The sequence below is a fragment of the Rhopalosiphum padi genome, chromosome 4 (assembly GCF_020882245.1).
Source record: "Rhopalosiphum padi isolate XX-2018 chromosome 4, ASM2088224v1, whole genome shotgun sequence".
Classification (NCBI taxonomy): domain Eukaryota; kingdom Metazoa; phylum Arthropoda; class Insecta; order Hemiptera; family Aphididae; genus Rhopalosiphum; species Rhopalosiphum padi.
Window position 1 is genome coordinate 27,435 of NC_083600.1, and position 22,824 is coordinate 50,258.

Consider the following 22,824-nt stretch of genomic DNA (forward strand, 5'->3'; position numbering starts at 1 on the left):
TTTTTATGAATTTTTTTTTTATTTTCATTATTTATCGTGTTCATTTTTTGGTAAATTAAATTTTTTTTTTTTAATTTTAAATAGACCGTTTATTTTTATGGTAGATTATTGTCTTTTCTTAGGTTGCTTTTTTAATTTTATGATGAATTATTAAGATTGATTTTAGGTTTTTCCTACATAGGGTAATTTTTTTTTTCAAAATTTTTTTTAAAAAGTTGTTGCACTGTTCGAAAAGCTTGAAACCGAAAAAAAAATTTCGATATTGGTAACCGGTTTATTAATTTTCCGTTTTCGATTTTGATTTTGAATACCAGTCGTATTACTTTTTTTTTTGATTTTGATTTCAATTATGAATACTGGTTTTATTATTATTATTATTATTATTATTTTTAATTTCACCATTGCAATCAGTTTAAGTTCACACTAATTTTTGACTAAAATTAGGAAAACTAGATGAATTTTCTTATTCAAAGAGGGGCTGAAGTCAAAAATCGAATTATTACTACTACAAAACGTGATGACAGACACAAAAATAAAAAATAAAAAAATAAAAAAAAAACACATCATTGTAAAATCAATACATTCCGTTCAGAATCTAAAAAATAATAATTACATTCTTAAACTATTTTCAGATGGTTATATAAAAATTATATATGTTCATATATAACATTCTCTTGGGATTTTTTGGCCACAAAAATAATATTATTTCAAAATTACTTTTATAATATTACAAAACTATTACTTGATTATTACTATAATGTTACTTCAGCATTGCAATAACTTTAAAATGTTCTTAAAATGTTTGGTTAAGCATTAATAATATTTCAATTGCAATGATTACATCACCTAAAAAGTGAATCTATGACAGTTAGACCCTAATAATAGGGTTCAAACCGTAGGTCAAACCACGCATCGCATTTTAAAATCAATACATTCATAATCATCATCAATCCGTTCAGCATCTATTATGTAGTTCAACTGCGCATTCTGTTGTCCTATTAACAGTACTTTTTGGTGGTTATTAGGATAGGCGAGCTGCTGTGTTATGTGTAGCCGATGACCACTTTTTGGAAAACGTGTTGGAAAAATATATACAAATAACAACACACAGAAACAAAACAAAAAATTTCAAATTCAAAAACAGTGAACAGAAAATTTTCAGAAAACAAGGGAAAATGTACCAAGATCTAGTTGACAAGCCCATGCCCTTCAAAATAGTTGAGTGTCATAGGTATAATGAAATGAATGGTAAGATTGTTTTTTATTAATATTACAAGTTTAAATAAGGTAATAGCGTAATCAAAGAACAGTTAAAACTTAACTGTCTACTGCAGTGTACAATAATTTATTACATAGTAACATAGTAAGACATGCATAATATATAGGTAATATATACTTACCTAATATTATTGAATAATCGGGACTTAATAATATTTATTATCAATTTTATTTTAACTTAGGTGCAATGGTGATTGCTACGGAAACAATCAACAAAGGCACATACATATACCCATTAAGTGGACAACTATATCCAGTAACTCAAAATTTTATAAAACCTGGCGTTAACGATTTCTCCATAGTGACGTCTTACGTTAACCGAAGAGATTACATGTTCCTAGGTCCCATCAGCTTCATCAACCATGATTGCAAGCCAAACGTCGAATGGCACAGCAGATCAAAAACTGAAACATGTGTCAAAGTAATATCGAATGTCCACAAAGGCCAAGAGCTGAATGCCTTTTATGGTCACCATTACTTTGGCATAAACAACTCCGAATGCCTTTGTCGGACATGTGAACTTAATGAACGTGGTTCGTTCTCAAAAAAAACATGTAAGAATGGTGTTTTGACTATTTCGTTTATATGTATTTTTTTTCAAATTTTGTATTATTAATTACTTATATGGTAAATTAAAATTATGTTTATGTTCATATAATAGTATTATTACCAATACAGCCAATTATATATTCCATACATATATTTAATGTTATAAATATATATAACACGTCATATACTATAACATATTGCTTTTCTAACGTTTCCAAACATCATGTTAATTTCAAATTATATAACTTCTGGCTTTGTTTTAAATACTTTGATAACTTTAATACATACATTCTCACTTTCAGCGTCGACAAGCCATGGAAAACGAAAACAAGAGACTAATGATGATAATGATGTTGATGATGATGATGATGATGAAGACGATGATGATGTTGATAATGATGATGACGATGATGATGATAATTCAGATGCTAATAAACCTTACAAATGTGACATTTGTCAAAAAAAATTCAAATTTAGATCATGGTTTAATTATCATAAAACGACACATGATGGCATTGGACAATTCCGATGTCAATACTGTCCAAAATTGTTTAAAAGGAAATATTATTTAAAGCGACATTTCATAACACATTTTGGTGGAAAAAACTTCGATTGTGAAGAGTGTGGACAATCGTTTTTATTGAAGTTCAATTTAAAACATCACATTGACACACAACACAGTGAAAATGCAAAAAAAGTGATTTGTCGGAAATGTGGTACATATCTAAGTGATAGTAGACAATTGAAATACCATGACAATAGGACACACACCGGAAAAATGCCATACATTTGTCACTGTAAGATAGCCTTTCATGCACCAAATGACCTGTACCGGCATAAAAAAAAGGTAATCTAAAATAAAATTCATAAACAACTAATTGATTTACTTATTAATTTGTTTTTTATAATTTCAGAGTCATAACGCATGAAAGAGATTTAACAATCTGATGAACTAAAAGTCATGGATTTTAGGCATTTTTAATTTTAATACACTTGTTTTACTTTATAAAAATAAACATTTATTAGTTATTTCTTTTGATCATGATCATTATACAAGATATAAACATAATATTAACATATGCCTACCTAATTATAATAACGTTTTTGGTCAAAAGAGTGTTTTGTATAACGGTCTAAAACTGTGTCAAACCTTAAATATCAACATTAGCCATTTTAATAATTTGAAGTCATTCAAAAAGTATGTTAAAAATCTTGATCTGTCTATTATATAATAATTTGTTAACTTCAATACTATGTTTTTAAATATAATATATTTTATTCTTCATACTCTTATTTTTACTATGGTTATAATATTGTATATATATATATACTTTGGTACTTATTAATACCAACTAATACTAATTTATTATTTATGTATTAATTTTATATAATATAAGAACCGCTCCCCCAGTACAAGCTTTGCTTTTAGGGGGTGTTGCAAATAATTATTTTACGTACTTATATAATGTGTCACTTGTTGTTTTGCAAATAAAATTATTATTATTATTATATGTATAGGTATTTTATTTTAGTGCTATTGAGAAATGTTGAAGTACTTAATAATAATATTAACCAAGTATCTAAAAAACAAAGGAACATAATATTAGGTTAAAAAAGGAAATAAATAAATGTGTTTTCAAAATTTGAACCATACAATATTATAACAATATTGTTCATTTTATAAAATATCATTACAAATTATAATAATAACAAAGGGAGGGATAAACAAAATTTGGATTTAAAGTAAATATTTTATAATAATAATATATATTAACAATTTAATAATTGGTAAGCAATTGTTTTTGTTTAAATTATTTTTTCTATTTGGTTTGAAACACGATAATATTTGTGCGGTCCTTTTGTTTAGGGAAAAAAATGTACATAATAGTATATTATTATGCTGTGTGCTATTATTATTATTATTATCATTATTCATAATAATATACATTAACAGATATTATATCGTCATTTTGTACTCGCTAACAGAATGAATAAATTTAACTGGACACGATTGTATAGAAATATAAAATAGTAATATTTATTTATTTATTTATTCATTGATGCAAACAAACATTTTATAATGCATTGTAATATAATATAATAGTTTGCTCATCTTCTGTAATCTAATGCTTGTATTGAAGATGATGAGTTCTTGAAATAGTGTATAACAACTAGTGTAGAAATATAAATAGTGTACAATAGATTAAAACGGAAAAGAAAATTAAAGATATTAAGTTAATAATACTAACATTTACAAATGAGAACAATAGCGTGTAATTAAAATGATATACTAATAATAAATTTACAATAGTGATTAGAGGAGTTCTAATAAAATGCTAAACTTACAATGATAATAGTTTATAAAGGGATCAATATTAATTTTTAATTCTTTACAAAGAATAATTGCAGTATTTAAAGAGCTATTAAGACAAAACAATTTATAACATAAAGGCACCCAGTGTGCAAAGTCATATTCCATAAATATTCAAGCGATGTTTCATGGAAACATGGAACATCACATTTTAAGTTGAAATCACGTAACTGTAATATGTATGCGATTGCTAATGCTTATAATTGCTGACATTCAGAAAATATTGCTTATCTGTTACATAGAAATATCCTAGTAACATTTTAAAAATACATTCATTTTATATTTCATTGAAATGTAATAAAGATATTAAGGTAGATTGTGGATAGAATATTACATACTCAACAATCATGCAATATTACATCTCAATAACCATGCAATATTTTATTTTTCAATGTTTACTTTTCTTTAACTACACAAAATATTCCCGTATAAATCCAATAGGATAAATATAATAAATTGCATAAGTGCAATGAGGAGGTGCAAAGAACTTCCCTCCCACACAAGTTGAAGTTCGGTCCAATTGCGCCTATAAAGATAAATACATATTGAAAAAATACTAAAAAATTAAAAACTCAAATTAATTATCATATTTTTTTGTTTATTTACATACATAATACATAAACTATACAGGTGAGACTAATAAATAACAATAACACTATTAATACATATAAAAATCGATATAATAATTAATATATTTATAAATCATATAAAACAAATTTTTCATAATATTTATAATAAAGGAAACTTATAATAAGTGCAATATAATAAAAAATAAATTTATACAACATTTAAAATCTCATTTATAATAATTACATATTGTGTTTTAATATTAGATTTGTTATTTAATTACATAGTACATTCTATACCTATGTATACATTTTAATACTTATATTAGTTACAAATACAAAACACAATAATAGTTTGATATTAGAACCAATTTATACAATTATGAACAAATTTTAAATTGTTTAATTAGTTTAAAACTTTGAAATGTAAATAAATAAATACAACATTATGTATTATAATTTAATATATTTTATTATTATAGGTAAAATTACAATCGTTTTCAATTAAATATGAGCAAATACATTAACATATAAACTTGTTTTATTTCCATAAAAGGCAATACCTAATTTATATATTAATTTAGATTTATAATAAATGGAAATAAAATGCTCACATTAGAAAAAAACTAGTTTTCATTGTAATTATTTTTCAAAAAAAGAATGTGTAAGTTCTATAATAATTGCTTTATCTGTACTAACAGGAATCATAAAACATTTATTTTCCTTTATTTGAGAATTTAATTTCCTGTAAATAATTTTCGTACTTAAAACAACTGAAGTTGTCGAGTGGACCGTGCATTTTGACAAACATGGGGAGATGCAATAAACTGTGTACGTTATATGATATTAAGTGATCTCCATATAAAATTGAATATTGAGTAATAAATGTTTTAAAAAGTGTTTCAGCCAATTCATTGTGAGTTTGGCATGTAACATTACTTATTAATAGTTTAACACCAGAAATTTATAACATGAAATGTTTATAGAAAGATTTTTTTAATTTTCCTTTTAAGACTACTTGACCAGAATAAAGTAGGAAAAACCTTAACTCAGTAACTTTCCAGTAGTCTATGTCTTCTAATACCCGTGGTTTGCGACTAAATTCTGATGGTACATAGGGTCTAAGAGCTAGAATATTTTTTGATATATTTAACATATGTTCTTCAATAAGTCTAACATTTTACTTTCCTTTAACCCATAAAGTAATTAGACGTTTTGTAATTCCTATACATACAAGGTGCATATAATATCAAGGCATACATCGTTAACAATATCTATAGGTAAGAATTCAAGAGGACTGTCACCCTCATGGTATTCCTCATGAACTTTATTGCGAAATGTGTCATTTGTTCTGAGAGGAGCATCAATTTCAGGAAAAGTCATTCTATGTTGAATGTATTCATCTTCTTGAGTACAAGACGAACACCCAAAATAAGCATTATGTGCTCGTACATTGGCCGGAGTATCACAGATTATGTGTCCTACTTTAAATTAAAATAATCTATTGTTCACAAACAAATCATTGTGTAAAATTTCACAAAGATCGTCTGCAAATGGTTGAAAGAATTCATGGACGGATGTTGGTTTTGTTGTTCCATGAAAAATCCCTACTAGAAATACATATTTATTTATTGATGGACAATTAATAACTGATATTAAAATAGGCCAAAGTTGGCTTTTAGAACTATTTGAAATTGGGTGACCATCTACATTAATACCTAACTTTAAATCTCCTTCACAATCAATTAAATTAAAATATTTTTTCAGTACTGGTACTGGAATCACCAAACACGGTAAAGCCTTATAACAGTTAAAATCGAAAACCATATACGGGCATCATGCAGCAAACGATATTTCACGTGACGGGTGAAAAACTTCGAAGAAAAATCATTAATAACTGGTAAATGAAAAAATTATATGTGCACAACTTATGCAGCAGGTTGTAGGGATCAATTTTATATCTTACGACTTTCGACCTATCTCCCACGGTTTTCCCGAAAAACAGTTCGTAAACGAGAATTTTTATTTTTCGAAATTTTCAATTTTCATTCGCGTTTTGTCGGTCACACCTGGTGATCCAACGATAATTTATCACATAGGTTTAAATATTCTACAAGTAAGTCTACACCATAATCAGTTTTTAATTTTTCCAAAAACTCGTTAGGTATTTTAAATTTTGAGTTTTCAAAATCGTTCGACCTAAGTACGAGGTTTAAAAATCCTAATAACGCCCCAACCTGTAGTCGTACGGACCTCATACCGATACCAATCGAACCGCGCCGACTTCCTCAAAAAACCAAAATTATTAAAACTGATAATCAGTAATCACCAAACACGGTAAAGCCTTATAACAGTTAATAATCGAAAACCATATACCGGCATCATGCAGCAAACGATATTTCACGTGACGGATATTTCTTCGTTTACGAAGTGTTTTCCGGGAAAACCGTGTGAGATAGGACGAAAGTCGTAAGACATAAAATTGATCCCCATAACTATCTTCATAATTTGTGTGCATTTGATTTTTCGAAAAACCACTATTAAGGATTTTTAATCGTCGTACTTTGGTCGAACGATTTTTGAAAACCCAAAATTTTAAGTAACGAGTTTTTGGAAAAATGTAAAACTGATTCTGGTGTAGAATTACATGTAGAATATTTTTACGTCTGTGATAAATTGCCAAACTTTGAAACGCGAACAAACCTAAAACGAATAAAAAGTTCAAAAAGATAATTCGTTAAATCGATATACGGGGGTATACTATAAAGAAACGTATGCGTATACAAAAAAACAAGCGATTCGATTTTCAACTATTTTCGCACCCCGATTACGGGGTAAATAATGATCCTACGCATTTTGACCATAGAGCCTTTATAACTCGTCATGGCATTTATAAGTCAGCACTCGAATTTCAAAAAGATTGAACAAAAACTCAATTTAAAAAAATTCGGAAAATACGTAAAATCTAAGTACCAAAAAAGAAAAAGAATATCATAACTTCTCACAAAAACGTCCGATTTCTTTGGTTTTGGTACCGTTCGATTTTTGACAAAAATTTCTTAACGATTCGTAGAAAACCACCCAAAGTCTAAGTGTTCCGTGGCGACAAAGTCCAAAAACTGCAAAATCCTAATTTCCGACGCCAAAAAGAGGGGTAAAAAAGGCTCTTACAGTATCGACACAAGACGCCGATTTTGATTACCGGTCTACAAAAAATCGAACCTGCAAATTTCAGAAACGTGGAACAAAAAATAAACATTTTTCAAAATATCCATGGGGGGGGGCATAAGGCCCTCCGACCACCGAAAGATTTTATGTAAAATAACTTAAAACAAAACTTTTTGTGAAGAAACTATGCTCCTACATCGAAACACGGCCGAGTAACACTCGACTGAAAAACTTTCGGAATTTCGGAATTCCAAAGCCCCAAAGTGGGGTAAAAACGGCTTTTACGGTCTCGACAAAAGATACCACTTTTAATCAGAATCCTCAAACAAAAATAAACAATTAATAAACATTCAAATATATTACAAACAATTGATTTAGGTACTTATTATACACAAGTTTTACTTATGTTAAAGTTGAACCAAACTTTCAGCCAGGGGCAGCAAACGTAAAACAAGTAATCCGTTATTCGTTGCCCGATAAAGTCGTTAAAATGTTGAATAACGGAAATTTATTAATTTCGACCGACGGAATACGACGGATAAATAATAATGTATCTGGTTCTGATGAACGTGGTGAGAAATTCATATACTCAAAAATCGTAGTAGAACTATTTACAATGTTGAATAGTTGGTATTAATTTGAATTTTTGCGATTTGAGGTTAGTGTTCGAACTTTTAATTTCTGTTATTACCTAGAATTCCTGTTGAAGAGATTCAACAGGAAGGGGTCCAACTCTTATCACAAGGTCCAACTGTACCCATCCCGAGATAAATATTATTGGATAATAGGAAAAGAAAAACGTGAAATCACAAATAACAATAACAATGATAACAACAAAACACGCAGACGATAAAGAACGGACATAAGAACACATAAAAGTGCACAAAAAATACAAAATGAATAACGAACAACCAAAACAAAACGGATATACTATAGAGATACGATACCATACAGAATATATCACGCAAACGCTATTTCGACTTTTTAGTACCCCGTAAAAAAGGGTCTAACGCGTTTCGACAACAGAACTATTTCTACTCCTGGTGGATTTATACACCAGTATTTAAAATTTCAATGTGATAGGAAAACACAAATTCGTAAAACACGTACCACCAAAAAACAATAAATACATTACGCAAATTACATCACATTAGAAATATAACACGTATCAAACACTGCAACATTGGAATACAAAATTATCGGACAAAAACTGCTACAACGTACTCGGCACATAAGGGAACTTTTCATCGGCGTACCGTAAATTATCGGAATCTCTAGTTTCAGAAAAATCCAACAAAGTCTAGAGGTTTTTCAAAATCAAAATTGAGGGGGGGGGTCAAATGCACCCCGACTATGAGAGGACTTTTTATAGGGGCTTAAATCAAAATAATTTGTGCAAAAACGGTGCACCTACGTTAAAAACCGACCGAGGTATACAAGAATCAAAAAACAGGGGGAGGGGTAAATTTTCGGTATGTTATGCACGGTCCCGCCCCCGACCGTAAGCCGCTTACGAAACAACGATACGACGATCGGCGGCTGCGCAATGACGAAAAACATATTTTCTGAAAAAATAGCACTGCAACACTACGTACACCACGTACACGCTTTGCGCACGCCGTATAGTCAAACAAATGTTAGCTTAAATGGCTAGATAACACAAAAGACTAGTCCGGTTAGAACATGGTGCGGACGAACACTCTGCACGGGGCGAAAGCGAGGTGGAGCAGGGTTCCACTGATGCACCTATTTTTTTTTTTTCCAAAAAATATTACAAGTCCAAAAAAACGAAAATAAATCATAACGCCCCAACCAGCAGTCGTACGGACCCCAAACCGGCACAAATCGAACCACGCCGACTTCCCCAATAAACCAAAATTATAAAAACTGCTAATCACCAAAAACGGTAAATCCATTTAAGCGAAAACCATATCCGGCATCATGCGGCAAACGATATTTCGTGTGACGGACGGGTGAAAAACTCCAAAAACCGGCTAGGCGCTTGGGAACAAAGTTTATCAGTGCCGTATTCTAGATCCAAATCTAGGGTTTCAAACAAATTGGGCAAAAATTAAAAAAAAAAAAACCACAGGTTATTTATATTACACAAATTACATCACATTAGAAATATAACACGTATCAAACACTGCAACATTGGAATACAAAATTATCGGACAAAAACTGCTACAACGTACTCGGCACATAAGGGAACTTTTCATCGGCGTATCGTAAATTATCGGAATCTCTAGTTTCAGAAAAATCCAACAAAGTCTAGAAGTTTTTCAAAATCAAAATTGAGGGGGGGGGCAAATGCACCCCGACTATGAGTGGAATTTTTAGAGGGGCTTAAAACATAATGTTTTGTGTAAAAACGGTGCACCTACGTTAAAAACCGACCGAGATATACTTAAAACAAAAAACAGGGGGGGGTAAATATTCAGTATGTTAAGCATAGGACCGCCCCCCAAAGGAAACCGTTCAGGAAATAACGATACGACGATCGGCGGCTGCGGAATGACGAAAACCATACTTTCCGAAAGAGAAACGCTAATACCACACCACGCACACCGTGTACGCCCTTTGGAAACACAAATTTCAAATATACAAGGAAAACCGGAAAAATAATAACTCCCCAACCAAAGGTCGTACAGACACCAAACCAACACCAATGGAATCGGACAGACGTCCCCCATCATAAAAAAATATCAAAACAGCTAACCTTACGGAAAACCGCTGATCTAAGTTGGAAAAACCATAATAAAGGGGGAAAAAACCATATTTCCCCAACTTTGGCCGACCCCCACCATTTGGTAAATCTACCTAGTCCTTGAAACCAAAACCCACGGATGCGCAGACATGTCGTCTATCAATTGAGACCAAAAAAAAACGTTAACCTTACGGAAAACTCCGGAGATAAGGCCGGAAAACTCAAAAAAAATTACCACAGAACCCAAATTTCCCCCTTCTCAAGTTCTCCATCCCTAGCTCCGGAGTTTTCCGTAAGGTTAACGTTTTTGACGACCTCTATCGATTCAGTACTAAATTCCCTATCGGGGGGTGTGACATTCGTAGCGCTGAAAAGAATACCGCTGGAGCTATAACCACTCCAAGTCAAAATTTTACAAAAACATGACCAAAAAACCCCTTTTTTTGGCTATGTTGTTGACTTGGAACAACGATATCTCCAAAACTAAAAGAGATAACCAGGATCTGCCAACGTGAGTCGATGAGTCTACTATATTACATCCGAAATTCACACCTGTAGGACTTCGGCACACCCTCTAACATTTTCATACAATATAAAGTGACCTAGCTCATCAACCATACGCCGTATAGACTTCAAACTGCCACCAAAAAAAGCGCCGTCGTCAGAACTATGAGTACCGCGAGTCCGAGCGTTAACCTCCTGTAAACACCGGTTCCATAACGGGAAAACCCAAAAAACCCCAAAAATAGTCATTTTTCTACAAAATAAAAGGCCCTAGCTCCTCAACCAAACGCCCTATAGACTTCAAACCGAAACCAAAAGAAACGTCGTCATCAGAACTATAAGTACCGCGAGTACAAGCGTTAACCTCCTGTAAACACCGGTTCCATAACGGGAAAACCCAAAAAACCCCAAAAAATAGTCATTTTTCTACAATATAAAAGGCCCTAGCTCCCCAACCATTTACCCTATAGACTTCAAACCACAACTAAAAAAAGCGCCGTCGTCAGTACTATGAGTATCGCGAGTACGAGCGTTAACCTCCTGTAAACACCGGTTCCATTACAGAAAAACCCAAAAAAAACCAAAAAATAGTCATTTTTCTACAATATAAAAGGCCCTAGCTCCTCAACCAAACGCCATATAGACTTCAAACCGAAACCAAAACAAACGTCGTCCTCAGAACTATAAGTACCGCGAGTACAAGCGTTAACCTCCTGTAAACAACGGCTCCATAACGTAAAAACCGAAAAAAAATTACTTTTTAACAAAATTTCACTTTTTTATAGTCACCAAAACCTGGAGCAAAAACTTACAGGAGGTTAACTTCGAACCGCTATCAAAAGAAAGCTTATTAGTTGCTGAATGCGACGCTGCAAGAACTGGAACGCTAATGTAAAAAGCAACCGAGTAACGACCCGTCAAAGTTAAAATTTAGTCAAAAAAACCATGAAAAAAACGTATTTTTTTCTCAGAGTATTCAACTTTGAAGGGCCATATCTCCAAAACTATTTGAGATACGCCAAATCTGGCTCCATGAGTCGATGCGTCTGCCTCTCCTCTATAACATATCCATGAACCAGACTTAACCTCCGTCCCGAGACCCCCTAACCTAACCTAACCTAACCTAACCTAACCTAACCTAACCTAACCTAACCTAACCTAACCTAACCTAACCTAACCTAACCTAACCTAACCTAACCTAACCTAACCTAACCTAACCTAACCTAACCTAACCTAACCTAACCTAACCTAACCTAACCTAACCTAACCTAACCTAACCTAACCTAACCTAACCTAACCTAACCTAACCTAACCTAACCTAACCTAACCTAACCTAACCCTAACCTAACCTAACCTAACCTAACCTAACCTAACCTAACCTAACCTAACCTAACCTAACCTAACCTAACCTAACCTAACCTAACCTAACCTAACCTAACCTAAACCTAACCTAACCTAACCTAACCTAACCTAACCTAACCTAACCTAACCTAACCTAACCTAACCTAACCTAACCTAACCTAACCTAACCTAACCTAACCTAACCTAACCTAACCTAACCTAACCTAACCTAACCTAACCTAACCTAACCTAACCTAACCTAACCTAACCTAACCTAACCTAGGCTCCAGCACCAACTAATTAAAGTCAGTACCGGGATTTTTTGGTACCTCTTGGCACCGACCGGAGTCGGTGAGCCCCCCCACCACGTCAAGGTGGGTACCGTTGGGGGGGAACCTAACCTAACCTAACCTAACCTAACCTAACCTAACCTAACCTAACCTAACCTAACTTTTTTTTTTTTTTTCATGTTTCAACCGACGACGCCGCGGGGACTGCTTGCGCATTACTTCCGCGACGCCGCCATCGTTTATTTGACAACAAATATTATACATACGTGGGGGTGATCCGGACAATACCCGATTTACCCCCGATCATTTTCCTGAGTTATACATAAAGAATTCAATTTACATTTTACATTGTTAATTTCGTCGGCTTAGCGTGGTCTTCACGAGCCGACCGGAGTCCGCCGCCCTGGTAGTCGCGTACAGTCCGTGTTGGGTTGCTGCGATGCCGTGATCGCCGTCCCGCCCGTGGTGTCACAGGTGGGGGATGAACAACGTGGTCGGTGACACCTCCGACGACTCGCATTAGCGAGTGGTGTGAGTGTCCCGTTGTTCATCTTAGGTCTAAATTGCTGCAGCTCTGTGATGAATCTGGTCTTCCCTTTCGTCTTCCTCCTTGGTGGTCATGATGGATTCGATCATACTGGTGAGAAGGTGACGGTTCGTTTTAGCTTGCTGGATCAGTCTTTCCCTGGCTGCAGATTCGTCGGGCAGGTCATTCGGAGGGGGACCGCACAGTAGGTCTTCCACGTCGCCCGCGTTTGGAGCAGTGCCGCAATAACCGGGTGTGTTGCGTGTGTCAAACACACGGGCCCAGGGCCCCAACCTATAATGGGGGGCCCAATGATAAAAATTGAAAAGTATGTAGATAGAAAAAAATAAAAAGATTTTGTTATAATAATATAATAATAATTAATAATTATTGAACAATAGATCGATTTTGTCTTGTACAACACAACGTTATCGTATATTAACGTTTCTTTTGCGGCCCGTATAACCGAAATTAAAAATAGTTTGGTTGCAATTGATTAAAGCGCGTCATGCGAAGGAACGCGTATTTTGACCGGCCTATATAGTATGAGTGTGTGACGCATCTCAATTATCGGTGTTTATTTTTGTTATGTGCCACGCGGGAAAACCGCGATCGGGCTAGCTTTTATATTGCACGACGACGACGCTCGTTGAAAATGCGGGATCTTCGTCAGTCGATGTTTTATATTCGGTCATTAGACAATAAGTTATCCATTTATTTATTTTTATTTACGTCTACAATAAATCATGCCGCCAAAAGCTTTAAGTGGAGCAGCTAAAAGAAAAAAAAAACACCAATTACAGTGTAATATTTTAAAAACCAATCAGAAGATAAATAATTTTTTTGAAAGCAGTCAACATAACAATGGTAAGTACAAAATTATTTTATGAATAAATATTGTTGACTAGCAAGATGTTAAATTAGAGATGACTGAGATTTTGTTATTTAATCTAGGTATTTATTAACAATTTTATTGCAATATTCATACCTATATCATGGTCCGTGAGACTCTTTTTGAAATCTCATACAGTTAAAATTTTAAACTCTACTACTAGTTTTTCAAACAAAAATTTTAAAATTATGGGATACTTTCCTTGTTTACTTCAAAAATGTACATATTATACAATTTTAGCTCATAAATGTAAATTTTTCATTGGTTTTTGTACTTTTAAACCGTGTGATCCCGTATAGCATGGGTGACCAAACTTTTTTTGGTCACGATCTACTAATATATACTTCACCCTTGAGGATCAACTTCCATTTACAATTTATATAATATATAAAAATTATACAGATAAAATTTATCGACAATTTGTTCACTACAACGTCGATTAATTTTCGTGCGCGTGGCCCTAAAAATAAATTCTAACATGATCGACTAAAATTATCCGCGATCGACTGTTTGGCTGTCTCTTCCGTATAGGGTCTCATACTCTCATTCTTATAGCACAGTAAATTAAATTTTGGTCGGTTTATAAATATATATTAATCAGGGATTCCAAATTGAAGTAAATGAGTGAACTATATTATAAAATTATTATATATTTTTCGTTATTTTTATTGAAAATTAGGTTAACATGATTTTTGGCATATTTGGTTCTTTAAGACTAATAAAATTACCTACTTAATTTAAATAAAAGGGTTAAAATTGAAATTATATGGAAAAAACTCAAAAACTTCAAATGTATTTATACTACTCGATATAATATTATATACCTAAAATTAATTTTGGTTTAATAGTTGTAGAATGTGATGTGGAACTTGAAAGTGTTGGACAAATATCTGAAAATGATTTGAACAATATTTTAGACTCAGAAGATGGACAAGACACAAATAATATATACACCGAAAATAATATATCTTCTGATGTTAGTACATCTACAGGTATACACTAGCTCAAATATATACATATGTTAATAATATTTCAGTATTGTAAAATATTTTTTAATACCTAATTCTTGTGATTTTAAGAATCTATTCAAATTCTATAATTACATTATACTTAAACCTAATAATATAATTAATTTTGATATTATAGTTGTGGAATATGATGTGGGACTTGAAAGTGTTGGACAAATATCAGAAAATGAATTTAAAAGTATTTTAGACTCAAAACAAGATGGACAAGACAAAAATAATACATATACTGAAAATAATAACTCTCCTAATGTTAGCACTTCTACAGGTATACACTAGCGTCTAGCTCAAATACGTACATATGTTAATAATATTTCAGTGTTGTAAAATATTTTTAATACCTAATATTTTTGATTTAAAAATTTCTATTTTATTCTATACTATTAATTATTATTATGTATGCATTATAATAATTTTGATTTTGATTTTTTCTAATATTACAAATTTATTATTAAAAATTTATTATTTTTATATTATGCTATATTATAATAAATATTTTAAAACTTATAGATTTGAATAGTATGCTGAATCTTCAAGATGATTTCCCAACAGACATAGCCAAATTTCCATGGACTATTACTGATTCAAATTTAATAAGAAGTTTGATTTTATATGGACCCTGTAAGCCAGATATTAACTTTCCAGTAAATAATAATGGTAAACGTTTTTCATCTAGTTATTATTTTCTAACAACTAAATCTGGTACAAAAATTCCAAGAACTTGGCTATGTTATTCTTATAACTTAGACTGTGTGTATTGCGAATCATGTTGGCTGTTTGCTGATAGATCTTATGGCAAATTTAAGTGGGATTGGATTTATGGTATTAATGATTGGAATCACTTGTCACAAAGTATTCAAAGACATGAATCATCTATTCAACATTTGGATGCTGCCAAAATTCGTTCCATTTGGGTTAAAAATGAAACCATTGACGCTAGTTTAGAAAAACAATATACTGATGAAGCAGTGAAATGGAGGAATGTATTGAAAAGGTTGATAAAAATTATACTTTCTATAACAGCAGGAAATTGTGCTTTAAGAGGGAATGAAGGAAGCCTAAAAATTAAGTGTGCCACCGAAGGAAACTTTTTAAGAACAGTTCGATTACTCGCAGAGTTTGATCCTATTCTAAATGATATTTTAAATGATGAAAATCAAAAAATTAAGTATTTAAGTTGGTCTATTCAGAACGAGTTGTTAGACATTTTGTCTACAGAGTTACGTCATTTAATTTGTAATAAAATAAGATCTAGTAGTTTCTTTTCTGTTATATTAGACTCAACTCAAGATGTAACCAAACAAGACCAAGTTAGTCTTGTAATTCGTTATACTACATTAGATTTTGAAAAGAAACAAATACAAATTAAAGAGTCATTTCTTGGTTTTTATTTACTATCCCATCATGGTGCAGCAAATTATGTAGAACTTTTAAAAAATACATTAATGAGATTAGATTTAAATATTATGAAATGTCGTGGTCAAGGATATGACGGAGCAGCAGTGATGAGTGGTTCAATAACAGGCGTTCAAAAACAAATTTGTGATATTGTACCTAACGCTACATTTGTTCATTGCTGTTCCCATAATATAAATTTAGTTTTATGTGATGCTGCTAAAAGTACTAGAAAAATACAATCATTTTTTGATACTGTGCAAGACATCTACAATTTTTTTAGCTCAAGTTCGCCAAGATGGGCTCAGCTAGCCTTTGGTGAAGAGTACGGGATAAAAATAAATAAAATAACTTTAAAAAAAGTGTGTCCTACTCGATGGGAAGCAAGACATAATGCTTTATTTTCATTAAAACACAGGTTTGTTGATGTTTTGAAAGCTCTTTCTAATATCCAGCTTTCAAGTTCCAAAAAAGATGAAATAAATATGGCTACAACTTTAAAAAAAAAAATGGAAAGTGCTGAATTTATAATTATTCTATGTATATGGGAACCCATTTTAAAATCTTTACAAGTGGTATCAAAGAGTATGCAATCAGTTAATTTCAGCTTGCAAAAAGCATCAACAGAATTAGAAAGTGCTATTTCAATTATAGAAAAGTTGCGGGATCAATATGACCAAATAGTAGAAGATTCAAGGGAATTATGTATGAAGTGGAATATACCCTTCAAGTTAAGTGAAACTCGTCAAAGATATGCTAAAAAGTATTTTGATGAAGTAGACAGTGATCGGCGGCTTACTACAACTGATGATAATTTTAGAGTTACTATATTTTACCCAGTTGTAGATACAACACTATTACAATTAAGAGTTAGATTTAAAGGAATGAAAACTGTGTGTAATGATTTTATTATATTAATGCCTGAAATATTAACATCAATGGTTGACGAATTGATTGTTAAGTCATCATATGACTTTATTAACAAATATAAAGAAGATATCAGTTCTGACTTCACTCGTCAACTTATAATAATTAAAGGCTATTTATCTTCCAAATTTCAAACCAACTATTTAAAAAGTATGACAATTCATGATTTAGCTGATACTATTGTTAAGGAAGAGCTAACATCAATATTTCCTGATGTATTTATCGGTACTATAATTTTTTTGACTATACCAGTGACATCTGCTTCAGCTGAGAGATCCTTTTCAAAGCTTAAACTTATCAAAAATTACTTACGAAACTCCATCGGTCAAGAGAGACTTTCAAGTATAGCTTTGCTTAATATTGAAAGACAACAAACAAATGATATTAACATAGAAAATATAATTAACAATTTTGCCAACAAAAAGGCAAGAAAAAAGAATTTTTTAAAGTGAGTAATGTATTTTTTTTTTCAATTTTTTAATTGGCTGTTAATGCTTATGTATAGTGTGTTCAATTAAATTGTTACTTGATAATTATTTATATTTAAAATTAATAAAAAAAGGTTACAAATTATTACATTTATTTATTTGTAAATACATACCTGTATGTGTTTTCCTTATGTTAACCTTATTTTTGTTTATATTTGTATGAGTAAAAATTCAAAATTCCAAAGTATGTTTTCAAATTTGGAAAAATTAATTTTCAAGACAGGGGGGGGGCATTAATTTTATTTGCACACGGGCCCAAATTGGTGTAGTTGCGGCACTGGTTTGGAGGTCTCCTTAGTATTTCTGTTAGTGGGGCACGTTCGTCCAGCCACCTTGGACAGGCAAACACGGTGTGTTCGGCCGTGTCGTCTGGGTCCATGCAATAACCGCAGTAGCTGTCGTCAGCCCGATCCCTTTTTGTGAGGTAGCTGCGGAAGCAACCATGTCCTGACATCACCTGGGTCAAATGATACGTCATTACTAGCGTTGGCTTAGTTAGCCATCGTGAGAGGTTTGGAATCAGTCTATGGGTCCATTTTCGGCCGATGGCGTCCGGTGTGGTTGCGATTCGATCCCATCTGGATTGCCATGCGCATATGGTGATTGTCCTCTCTTCTCTTTTGATTGCTGCAATCGGTGTTAGGGGTTCTACGTCGTCTCTCCGGGATTTTACTCTAGCTCGTTCGTGAGCGAGTAGGTCGGCTGGGATCATTGTCGCGAGTACGATTCTTTCCTCTCGAACCTGTTTTTTGTTTTGGTCGCCGGTACTGTCGGCGCGGGCTCCTGGGCGGAATTCTGGTGGACTGCGTTATCCGTTGGGTCGGTGTTGCACTGCACGAAGTTGAGTGCCATCACACCGCTCCGTTCACTTCTGCAGGCGTCTCGCTTCTAGAGGTCTGCGGTTGCTGCTTCTGCTACGTCTGCTTTTGTTGGGTGCAGTCCTTCACCAGGTGGTCATCCTTCCTGCACCTGTGACAGCGACGGGGCTTGGCCTCGCCTCGGCACTCGGCCGCGAGATGACCTTTGCCTTGACACCGGAAGCAGGTCGGTTGGTTGTTAGCCAACAGCTTGACCCTGCACCTGGTCCACCTCACGGAGACCGCATTCTTCTCCGCCAACGTGATGGCGTCCTTGAGCGGCAAGTGGAGGCTCGCGACGAACTCCCCTCTTCCTCCGGAGTTCTTGCGGATGATCAGGTTCTCGGAGGTGACTCCGGTGACTCCCGCCTGCGTGACGCCGGCAACGACGTCCTCTGCCTCTGCCCATTCTGGAACTCCCAGCAGAAGGACGGGTGTGCGGGTCTCGGGTAACCTCACCCTTGCCGCGTCTCCCACCACCTCCCGGATCTTCCCGGCTAGGAGCGTGGCTTTTTCATTCCCCTCAACCTCGAGGAGAATTCCACCCGCCCTGGTCTTCCTCGTCGTCAGCACCTTGACGCCGAGAGACTGAAGGTTGATCGAACCCGACACCTTCTTCATCAAGGAGGCTAGAGAGCCTCCTTCAGCCAGGCGGTCGATGGTGACCGCCATGGATCGCGGAGTGCGCTTCCGCAGGAGAGCCACTTGGTCGGCGGTCGAGCGCGGTTGTCGGGCCGGCTTCGGTGGCCTCGTCTTCCTCACCACCTCGCTCCAGGTCTGCTGTTTCTGGGGCTGCCGCTGCTGGGGCTGTTGCTGTTGTGGCTGCTGCTTCTGGGGCTGCTGCTTCTGCATTTCTCGCTGCAATTGTTGCGGGCTCTCTTGCTGCTGAGACTGCTGTAACCGCTGCCGCTTTTTGCCCTTCCGCCGTTGTTGCTGTTGCTGTTGCTGTTGCTTCTGCTGCTGTTGCTGTTGCTTTCGCTGCTTCTCCGGAACCGCTTGCGGGGAAGCAGTATTCGTGGCCGCATCCTTGCACTCTCGCCTGGCGGCTTCTCTAGAACTCGTCTTCTTGCTCTGAATAGTCTCTGACTGTGCATTGTCAATGGGAATGTCCTCTGTCTGGGTACTACTATCATTGACCTTTTTCCCAGTTTACGTTGAACTCTTGATCTTCAGGTATTGGTTAAGAACTAATCCAGTGTTTGCAAGTGTATCCTTAAGTTCTTTATGGACATTTCGTGTTCTTTTTGCAAAATCATTCATGGAGTTCACATATCCTTTTATCATAGTTAAAAGTTCCGATTCGTTGAGGACCGCTATGTCAATCGTCCTCCTGTGTTCGCGTTCCGATTCAGTTCCAGTCCGTTCCGTTGAATCCATTTTTTTTCCAGTTTCCAAGGCAGTTGTGTCACATCTCATGGCACTCACGTGAGTACCCACCAGCGCCTGTGAAGGAACGCCGGCGGTCTTGGAATTGTCCCTCGACCCCACTGAGATCCCTTGCTCACCCAATGAAGTAGTCTCCTGGAGGATATCCGAACCTCCTGGAGAAGTAGCAATATTTGTTGTCGTCGAACTCATATTGGCTTTACAGTGTGCTCTGCCATTTTCACCCTGCTGGCAGGGGGTTTGCAGTTTTCCTTCTCCGCCCTTTTGCTGGTGTGAGCAGGTGGTTACGATCCCTGCCACCCTCAACCGGTTAAGGTCAAGAGCGGCGCTGAAGGCTCCAGCACCAACTAATTAAAGTCAGTACCGGGATTTTTTTAGGTACCTCTTGGCACCGACCGGAGTCGGTGAGCCCCCCCACCACGTCAAGGTGGGTCCCGTTGGGGGAAAAACCTAACCTAACCTAACTTAACCTAACCTAATCCTGTATGCTCTTAGGGCGATGACTCTCTGAGGCCTTACGAGCTAGGTGACCGATCTCGCCGAGGCAGAGACGGTGTCAGCCCAGACCGGGGCCGCGTAAAGAAGCTGGCTCTCCACGATGGAAGCCAGGAGCCTACTCTTCCACTGCCCCCGACCCATGATATTCGGCATCAGTCTTGCCAACGCGTTTGCCGATGCCAGCTCCTTTTTGCCAGCCATCCGTACGTGGTCGACGAAGGTCATCTTGCAATCCAGTCTGACCCCTAGATATCTTATTTCGCTGGAAAGCGCGATATAGTGTTCGTCTAAGCGGATTCGAGGAGGGGTGTAGGACAACCTTCTTGTCAGCATCACCACCTCGCTCTTCTGGTGCACCAGCTCCAGCCCTCTGCACCACATCCACCGATCGATCGCATAAAGCACGGGGTTCATGAGGTCCTCCAGCTGAGGCCCCATCCTGGCACTGCCGACCACCGCCAGGTCGTCTGCAAAGCCGACCAGCTGTACGCCCTGTGGTACGTCCAGGTTCAGCAGGTCGTCGTACGCAGCGTTCCATAGGGTCGGACAGAGCACGGACCCCTGTGGGACACCACACGTTACTGATCCTTTCGTCCTGTCGTCTCCGACCAGCAGACTCCTGTCCGATAACCATGACGGTAGAATCCTGATCAGGTACTCAGGAGTGCCTTTGCCTCTAGACGCGTGGTCGATCACCGGCCACCTCAGAGAGTTGAATGCATTTTTCACATCGAGCGTGACCAGCACGCACAAGTCTCTGGTGCCGGTGCCGGCGGCAGCGCGCCTAGCGATGCTCAGGACGCTTTCCACCGCTCTTTCCATGCTGATACCCTTCCTGAAGCCAAACTGATTGGGAGCTCTCCTATAGGGACCTCCACCGTCCAGATGCTCCTCCAGCCACTGCAGTAAGAGTCTTTCCAGAAGCTTAGCCGAAGTGTCCAGGAGGCATATGGGCCGAAAGCTGGACGGCGATTCCGCCGGCTTACCGCCTCCTTTATGGAGGAGCACGAGCTTTAGCCTTTTTCCAACAATTAGGGAAGTGCAGAGCCTTCAGGCAATTATTGAACGCCCTCACTAGCTGCTTTACCGCTTCGTTTGGGTCACCAGAAGGGTCTCCCGCCTTCCCCGCTGACAGCCTCTTGCAAGCTTTCTGCAGTTCTGACGTCGTGAAGCACGGAATGACCCTCTGGAACTGCAGAGTGTCCGTCTCGGGGTCGAAGGCGTCAAATAAGTTCCTGACTTCCGGGGCCGGAGCTGCGTCCCAGTCCGTCGGGGGGACCATTGGAAACAGGTGATCCGCATTTGTATGTTCTCTCCCTTTCGCGGCGTCTCTGTGTGTCTGCTACCGTTCTTCTACATCACAATACGATATGGTTTACCCCAGGGATCCTTTTCTACCAAATCACACAGGACCCGCCAGCTCCTATCTTTGGCGCGTCTTATGGCCAGTCGAAGGTCTTTCCTGGCCAGGGAGAAGCTGGACCTCGCACCCTCCGAGCCCTGCATCCCCACACGGCGAAGACAGTCTTGATAAGTTCGCCGGAGACCAAGCACTTTCTTTCTTAGTTCGTTGATATCGTTAGACCCCCAGTGGACGGGGAGCTTTCCTCTCGGGCCTCGGCTTCTTAGTGGCATGGACGCGTCACATGCCCCTATTAGGTACCTGTCGAGGGACTGAGCTGAGGCCGTCGCGAGTTCTAGGTGTCACTCCTGTCTATCTTAAGTGGGTACGACTTCACATAACTGGCGAATTCCAGAGGGTCTCTCCTCTTGGCCGACCAGCCAGGGTGAACGCTTGGAGATGGGGCGCGGTCGATGACAAACCTAATCTAACCTAACCAAATAAACTGCGAAAAACATTTAATGGCATCATGCGGCAACGATATTTGATTTAATAAGAGTCGCCTATTCCCGAAAACAAATAACTCCCGAACAAAAAGTCATATATATATGTACCAATCGATCCGGCACGAGGATCTCTATAAGCACAGCAATTATAAGAGTTAACCACCTGTAAACACCGGCGCTATGGCGAAAAAGCCAGAAAAAAAAGGAC

The 22,824-nt window shown here is 36.3% G+C and overlaps 3 protein-coding genes across 3 annotated transcripts; 2 read left to right on the forward strand and 1 right to left on the reverse strand.

Moving 5' to 3' along the window:
* The first annotated feature begins 1,175 nt into the window (after positions 1-1,175).
* On the forward strand, positions 1,176-15,496 carry LOC132928646 (histone-lysine N-methyltransferase KMT5B-like). The gene is made up of 5 exons (XM_060993458.1): positions 1,176-1,248; positions 1,461-1,832; positions 2,130-2,273; positions 15,041-15,184; positions 15,339-15,496. Exons 1-5 carry the CDS (start codon positions 1,176-1,178, stop codon positions 15,494-15,496), a joined length of 891 nt encoding a protein of 296 aa, XP_060849441.1.
* LOC132929712 (zinc finger MYM-type protein 1-like) lies at positions 15,345-18,092 on the forward strand. Its single transcript, XM_060995240.1, has 2 exons — positions 15,345-15,485; positions 15,728-18,092. The coding sequence occupies exon 2, from the start codon at positions 15,739-15,741 to the stop codon at positions 17,989-17,991; it is 2,253 nt and encodes a 750-aa protein (XP_060851223.1). The 5' UTR covers positions 15,345-15,485; positions 15,728-15,738; the 3' UTR covers positions 17,992-18,092.
* A 786-nt stretch (positions 18,093-18,878) lies between these two features.
* LOC132928647 (uncharacterized) lies at positions 18,879-20,462 on the reverse strand. The gene is given in 2 exon segments (XM_060993459.1): positions 18,879-20,021; positions 20,073-20,462. Coding segments are annotated over 2 exon segments (1,533 nt in total).
* Positions 20,463-22,824: the final 2,362 nt, after the last annotated feature.